This window comes from Taudactylus pleione, unplaced genomic scaffold, assembly GCF_031769625.1.
Source record: "Taudactylus pleione unplaced genomic scaffold, aTauple2 ptg000800l, whole genome shotgun sequence".
NCBI lineage: Eukaryota > Metazoa > Chordata > Amphibia > Anura > Myobatrachidae > Taudactylus > Taudactylus pleione.
In genome coordinates this window covers 385,169-393,334 of record NW_028285202.1, presented here as the reverse complement: position 1 = coordinate 393,334, position 8,166 = coordinate 385,169, and the positions used below count along the sequence as shown (strand labels likewise).

The 8,166-nt window shown below is 40.2% G+C and overlaps 1 protein-coding gene across 2 annotated transcripts in view; it reads right to left on the bottom strand.

Moving 5' to 3' along the window:
* Window positions 1-3,840: 3,840 nt before the first annotated feature.
* LOC148474898 (gastrula zinc finger protein XlCGF48.2-like) overlaps window positions 3,841-8,166 on the bottom strand; it is a 53,423-nt gene continuing 49,097 nt past the window's right edge. Inside the window, exon 8 of one of the 2 annotated variants that reach the window (XM_088458007.1) lies at window positions 3,841-6,214. In XM_088458007.1, the coding sequence (XP_088314133.1) occupies window positions 5,589-6,214 (626 nt within the window). In that variant the 3' untranslated portion in view covers window positions 3,841-5,588. Of the gene's footprint in view, window positions 6,512-8,166 lie in introns of both variants that reach the window. The other variant, XM_088458006.1, reaches the window with a different exon arrangement.

The window sequence follows — 8,166 nt, the reverse complement described above, 5'->3', positions numbered from 1 at the left end:
TCTGCATCTTCTTCTTCGTCCAGCGTCGGAAGCCGGGTCTTCTGCAGCAGCGGTGAATATGTCAGTGTGTGTGCTGTGTGTATGAGTGCTGTGTGCGTGTGTGTCCCAGTGTCAATGTGCCCCCCCCCCCCCCCCGTGGTACCCCCGGAATGGGCGCTGGGAGACCTACATCTCCCAGCAGCCCTTGCCCCACCCACCATCCCCCGGGACTCCCAGCAGCCCCCTCTCCAGTAAAAAGAGAGAGGAGAAGCCAACAGGAGCCGTGGAGAACACCGCGCAGGTAAGCGTTTTTGTTTTTTTTTTAAATAAATTTACGCGGCGAGTAGTTTTCAATGATGAAAACCCTGCATCCACTATTTTTAAATTGAATCCGGCGGGTATCGGGAGCGCAAATACCAGCGGGATTCCGAAATTGGGCGCAAGGATTTATCCTCGCTAAACCTCTCGCCCAATTGAACATGCCCCCATGTGTGAGCGACTAAATTATTAGAACAGGCTGAGCTCAGTTGCGGTCAGGGAGCAGTGAACTTGCAGTAATTGTTCATTACAAAATTATGACCTAAAATTATCATCCCAAGGAAAGAATTCTACCATGGTCTACAGTTACAGCACACCCTGACTGCACAGTTCCTGGGGGTCATCCTGTCCTTAAGAATCTCCTATTGAGTGCTCAACACTCTGATACCTTGTCCCATCCTACAGGTTGTTGAGAGACATTTATCCATTAGATGAGGAATGGGGATATGCTTTAGGACAGAAACCTATGTGAGGCTACCATGTAGGTTTGCTTTAGTAGATTCAACAATTTATACTCTTTTGGACTCATCATACACCTTGCAGATTATTTAGGACAGGGGTCAGGGAACTTTTTTACCTTTTACCCCAAAATATATTTAGATACGCCAACGTTACCCCCTTGATTTAGGAAGGAAATCATATAGTAGTGCCCCCAAATAATACCCCTGTAGTGCCGCTTGTACAAACCCCCCCCCCCAAAAAAAACCACTTACCTTAATCCCCGCTCCTGCAAGTGTTGCTGTCCTGTCCGCCCGGCTGCTCCTTGGAACTATGGGAGAAACGTCATGACATCTTTCCCATAGTGCGCATAGAGGCGGAAGCTGGAGTTCAGAAGAGAACTCCAGCCTCCGGCTAACGCGGCGCTGCAGGGAAGGAGCCGGGCGCCCGCTGGTAATAACATCTCAGCGGGCGTCCAGCTTAGAGCCTCCCTACGGCACAGCCGGGCATGCATATGAATCATTCTATGCATGCCCGACTGTCCGTCCATTACCCCCAGGAATTTCATTTTTACCCGTTCCCTGACCACTGATTTAGGATATTGCATCTGCACCCCTCCTCTGGATAGTGGTTTCGTGATTAGTAATGCTGCACCTTAGTGATGCTGGGCTATCCCCTTGGATAAACAGGAAGCAATTGGGTAATCACCATGGGTGCAAGTAAACCAGGAAAGCCAAAATGTCCCATTGTGAGCGTTCTTAAATTGTGCAGAAATCTGGTTTCTTGATAGTACAAGCTTCTCTTAGTAAAAAAAGATTGCTCCTATGAAATATCATTATTCACAATTTTATTGATGTAACGTTCGATTGTAGGTGAGCAGAAAAGTACATTCAAGAGTATTAGATTTAGGTTTCCACCATTATGACACGTTTCATGGGTAGCGGCCCTCTTCTTCAGATAGGGAAACATACGGTATATTGGAGACCAATACAAGTAGCAGTGTGTGTGTGGCATTCAGCAGACAAATCAGTAAGGTTGTTGTCGGTCTCAGGATACATCCGCTCAAATAATGTCCCGAGATTTGCTGCTTCCCATCCATTTGATAATAGTTTACCACATACCCTACAAATAATATTTGTAAACTTACTGTTTTGCAACCAGTTTATAACACACTCTTCCAATGAAGTTGAGACTTGCTGCTATTCAATAATTAGTAAAATGTAGTAACTATATTACTAAATTAGCAACAGACATATATAACCAGTGGAGCCTATCAAAGGCCTTCTCTGCATCCAAAGAGAGCAAAACCATGTGGACTGGATTAGATGCATGGACCTCTAGAATATGCAGTTATTGCCCTTTTAAATCCAGCAACCAAGTGTTTGCTCTGAGAAGCTCCACATAATAAATTTACCCCCTTGGGGGGAATGCGATGGGATTGAGGAGTCAATGAATGTATGGTGCACAGAACATGCTGCACTAACCATGAGAATATAGCAAAGACATTCACCAAGCAGGTAGGTAGTGACAGTCTAGCAAAACACTAACTGAACCTGTAGTGGTCACAAGCCAGGCATGAAGAAACATGCAGGTTGGCTGTCTATAAGACATATATGTTTCTGTCATGATGTAGTCATTTGAAACTAGTTATAACTAATATAATGGGTGCAAGCTTTATGTATAAATACTGGGGCTACTACTTTGTTGGTTAGGTCCAGCAGGAACGTGGAGGAGTCAGTTTCCAGTCCCAAGCTGAATATTGATCCTGGATGTCAAAAAGAGTGCCATAGAATAGAAGAAATCATAGAAGATCTTTTTACAAATTAACTGCAAAGCGGAGCATAACCATTTATTACCAATTGCATGTTGGTTTTATGATCACTCATTTGTACTCAATCTGTATTTTCACTCACTTTTAACATCTTTGTCTCACTGTATTATCTGTTGAGTTTTATTGCACTTATATACCTACAGTATTTTTTATTTTTTTTTTAAACTGTTTTTCAATTTACCAACTCAATTCCTCAACAATTCCTTTTCATTTATGATTTTTTTTTTTTTTAAATGTATTTAAGTTTTAAAACCCTCTTATGTACAGATTGTTTTTTTACTCTCTTCAAACAAAATAAAATAAAAAAATGATACAATTTGATGTTTCTGTTACATTTGTATGGAGCTAATAATACATTCGAATTAGATCTAACATCTCTTTAGAAAACGTAACCCTTCTACTCCACCGCTATATATATATATATATATATATATATATATATATATATATATATATATATATATAGTGATAGAAGCACTGTAGAAGTCTGGGATGGCATATATGTGTGTCCCGGATTCCTATGTGTTTTAAAAACCCCAGGAAAAGATTGTTATGCCAAACAGACCAGAAGTGTCGGCTTTTGGTAAAAGCCGGGTAATGGGTCCTAGGGGTGTGGATGGAGAAGAGAAGGGAGGGCTCCATCCACAGGCCATTCCTGGTGTTGGACCTTTCAGTCTGAGAGCAGGTTGATTAGTAGTTGCACCTGGAAGTGGCTCAGATAAGCTGTGTTAGGTTTTGGTTGAGTGTCTCACATACCCTGGGGAGAACAGACACTGAGGTTTGTTCAGAGACACAGTGATATTTGAAAGTGCTGTGTTTGTGGTAAGGCAGTAGGCCCTGCCACTTGTAGAGAGGGAATAACCTGTCTAGTTAGGGCCCAGATGGGCTAGGATTTATTTTTGTTTTGTTTATTTTGTTGTTTATATTGCACATTAATTTAAAACTGGTTCCGACCAGCTCACACGAAAACCCTGGACTGGTATGCTGTTTCCTGGCTGCTGTGAGTAAGGAGGTGTCCATCTACCCCAGGAGAGGGACCCCCTAGCCCGACATTATATATATATATATACACATATACACACACGCACACACATTATATATATATATATATATACATACATACATATATACATACATACATACACATATATACTTACATACATACATACCTGGTTCTAGAATGTCCATACAATAAAGGCAGACTTAATTAATGTAGCAACTGTATTTTTATATTTAGCTTCTGTTTCCGTATACTGTATTTTTGGATTATATATCTTGATAACTGCTGTTTGGTACTACAAATTTGTGCTGCTGTATAAATAAGCAACAGTGATAACTAATTTCTTCCCTTTTAATGTAGTTGGGGGAAGAAGCAATTTTTTACACATTTTTGACGGCGATAATAGAAAAGAGATTGGCTCCTACTCTAGAAAGTGACCATTCTGCAATCTTATTTATTAGCCCCAACATAGAAATTAGGTACAATTTTATAAACAGAATATATTGGACTTTTATGCCAGAATGTCTATGTCAAAAAAATGAAAAAATATATATGTGGTTAGTCTCATTTTAGGCCTCTTAAGGCAAGGGTCTCAACTCCAGTCCTCAAGGACCACCGACAGGTTATATTTGGTAGATTATTTTAATCATGCCAAGTGAGATAATCTATTTTGCTGGGTCAGTAATTATCCCACCTGCTTCCACAGACAGAAATCCTCAAAACATGACTTGTTGGGAAAACTTGAAGGTTGGGAACCAGTGCTCTAAGGCAGAGTGTCACAGACTACGCCATTACAGTCCAGGATTTAAGGATATCCATGCTTGAGTCCAGATGGTTAAATGAAATTGACTGAGGTACTAATTAAGTCATCTGTGCTCAAGCATGGATATCATTAAGACCTGGACTGTAATGGCGGAGTTTGGAAACCTCTGCTCTAAGGCAAACTCAATTCAAGGAGTATATGTACTAAAGTGCAGGTTTTTAGAAGTGGAGATGTTGCCCATAGCAACCAGATTAAGATAATGGCGAGAATCTGGTTGGTTGCCAGGGGCAACATCACTTCTAAAAATCTGCTCTTTAGTAAATATAACCCCCAAGACTAAACACTGAGTTGTGGGTAAAACTAGACAAGATGAAATTTTAAATGTTACATGTGTCACGTCTATTCTGAAGGTCTCCGATGAGTCCAACGGTCCCAAGACCAGCCTTGCATTGGGTTGTCAAAGCCCTAATCCCTGAAGTTATATTTTTTTTTAGAGGTTCACAAAGAGGGAACTAAAATCTGTTTAGTAGAAATTCGCCTTTACAATGTAAGTTAACAAAAAATATCAAACATTGTGAGGTCACAGAAAGAAATAAACATACAATATATTACAACGTAGCATTTATGAAAATATCAGTACATCAGGAAAAAGAAGTAGAGAGAGAGTGCCTTTCTTCAAAAGTACCCATATAAGCACATAAGGGATCTCTGCCTGATGTTCCAGGGACAATTTCAAGTATAACAGTCCTTATTCCTCATAGTTCTGGTGTCCTGATTCACAAGAATAATTCCTGTACTTGACCATCTTTTATTTTTTTTTTAAGTAAACAAAACGGAGCACCTGGCCTCCTTGTTCATGGAGAAGATGTGTACGGTTAAGTTATAGTCACAAGGCGTCTATTTAGATAGCTCCTAGAGTATTGTTCCTCTAGTCTTCCTGCAATGACCCATTTAACTCAGTGATCTAATTCCTAAAACTATGTTTCCTCCTATCCACTTAATAAGTGGATATCTTGCAAAATGAACAATTAAAACAACAAAAAGCCAAATAGTACAGTAAACATATGCTAACTTCAAAACCTTTTTATCACAACAGGTGTTAGGAGAGTTCAATGAAAAGGCTGTGTAAGGATAAATAGTATGCTTAATTAAATAAATAATTAGTAAAAAATAAATACTCCCACTTGCATCCATGCAAGGTTTTACTGTGTAAACGTGTGCGAATAATGAATGTATGGTTTGCCAAGATCATAGAGAGGTCATTTTCCAAACTTCGAACGAGGAAATGGTTTCTCTCCTGTGTGCGTTCTCTGATGTTCGACAAGAGATGATTTGTGTGTAAAACATCTCTCACACTGAGAGCATGAAAAAGGTTTCTCACCGGTGTGAATTCTCTGATGCTTAACAAGATGAGATTTATCCGTAAAACATTTCCCACACACATTGCATGAAAATGGCTTCTCACCTGTGTGAATTCTCAGATGTTTAACCAGACCCGATTTATTGGTAAAACATTTCCCACAATGAGAACATGGAAACGGTTTCTCACCTGTGTGAATTCTCTGATGTATGACAAGAGAAGATTTATCTGTAAAACATTTTCCACACTGAGTACATTTAAATGGTTTCTCACCTGTGTGACTTCTCTGATGTGCAATATGAGAGGATTTGTGCATGAAACATTTCCCACACTGAGAACAAGAGAAGGGTTTCTCTCCTGTGTGAAGTCTTCGATGGTTAATAAGAGAGGATTTCTCTGTAAAACATTTCCCACACTGAGAACATGAATACGGCTTTGCACCTGTGTGAATTTTCTCATGTCTATTGAGAGATGATTTCTCTGTAAAACATTTCCCACACTCAGAGCATGGAAATGGCCTCTCACCTCCCTTAGCTGTCTGAAGGGGAATAAGATTTGTGTTGTGTGGGTCATCTATAGAAAATGATATTTTATCTACACTAGGAGCTGTGCCATATGTACAATTATTTGAGTTATCCAGAAAACATTCCTCATGATAAATTGGATCAGATGATAAATCTGCACTGTGAAGAACTTGATGAACAAATGGGGCGGTAGAGTTTTCTCTTGGGCAATCTTGCGCGAAGAAATAATTTTCTAATTTACAATCTGGAGATAAAATGAGATGCTCCATTGAGATATTCCAGCTGTTGCATCCATCTGCTGGGGGGGAAAAAAAAAAAAGGAAAAATATTCAAATTATTTTTTTTTCCCCCTTAACAAGTTTATCTTTTCGATTTAAACTATATTAAAAGGTCACTAATTTACCAACAAAGAATTAATTTTTTGGGTACTTACCATTAAATCTCTTTCTCAGAGTACATCTAGAGGACACTGCTGCCCACTGAGGCTGAATGTTGTCCCAGGGACCAATTCTTGGTCAGGACATTAGTCAACTAAACTTAATGGCAAGATTTTTTTGAAAAACAAATAAAGGGTTTCTCTGATAAGATTATTCACACCATGATCAAGGCAAAGAGGCAGGTATCCTCAGACAATTGTAGAGTCTGTCGTTTTCCTTCATCACTGTTTTGGCTTCTTCAGGTCAGTCTAGAGTTAAGACTTTTTGCCTAGGTTCACTTAAATGGCAGGTGTTGGCACTGTCAATATACTTTCAGAGAAGACTGTCTTGGACCCCAGTGGTTAAGGCATTTTTTTTTTTGCAGGGAGTTGCCCTGGACCTGCTGCCATGTTTAGTGCATGGGAATACCAAACCCTCAATAGCCAGTCTGGGGTGACAAAGGGTCAATAGTATTCCTTACCTTCAAATTTTCTTGAGAACAAGAGGGAGCATCAGAACTGGTGGGAATATATAAGTTAGCTGGAATCTCCATGGAGTCTATGAGAAGTGACAATGGGTCCCTAGATCTGCAGCAAAACTTGGATGTCTTGTTGCTGAGCTACTTCCAGCTGACCCCGCTGATCCACCAGGCTGCTAAAAACTTCTGGGTGCATAGACAGCTCCCCTTTAAGAATGGATTGAAGGCTCAGATAATCTGCTTCACAATTCTTTATTCTAGGGATAGTGCTGGTAGAAAAATCTCTTTCCAAGATAGAATTTGGTTCTCATAGTCAGAGAACTCGTGGTTCCTCCCTGGTGATTTTTATTTGTGACTGCTGTAGCATTGACTGACTGGATTTTGAATGATCTGTCATGAATTAGTGACTGAGTTTTCCTCAAATGCATTCAGGACTGCCCTCAGTTCCAGGGCATTGATCAGAGGCATTTTCTGCTCCTTGGACCAAGTTCCTGTAGATGGAGGTTTAGTGTAACTACTCCCCCATCCCTGAAGACTGGCATCTATAGCCACTGTCCTGCCTCTGCATAGGTTTTTCCGATATTGTCCACCACCTGAGAGACTGCCTTGTCTCTGGTGAAAGACTAAATTGCGTTGTGAGTCCATAGTTGGACCGAGACCAGTTCCTTAGTATGTTTAGCTGAAACATTTGAGAATGTAGTCTTGCATACTGAACCACCTTGAAACAGAATACAGTCTTTCCCATTTGTCTCATACATAGAAGAACCAAAAGACTTCTGACAGTCAAAACCCTGTGAATCTGAATGTTTTTGATTTTGTCCCTCGGCAGGAAGACCCTTCCTAATTGGGTATTGAACACTAAACCTAGGAATCTCATCATCTGGCTGAGAATCATAATTGATTCCTGAAGACTGAGAATCCAGCCATGAGACTCCAGAACCCCCACATGCTTTAGAAGATATAATCTTAGGGACTGCTCTGAATCTTCTTTGAAAAGAACAAGCAATAAGGTACAGTCTTTACCTCCATCAATCTTATGAGTCCAGCCCTGACTGCTAA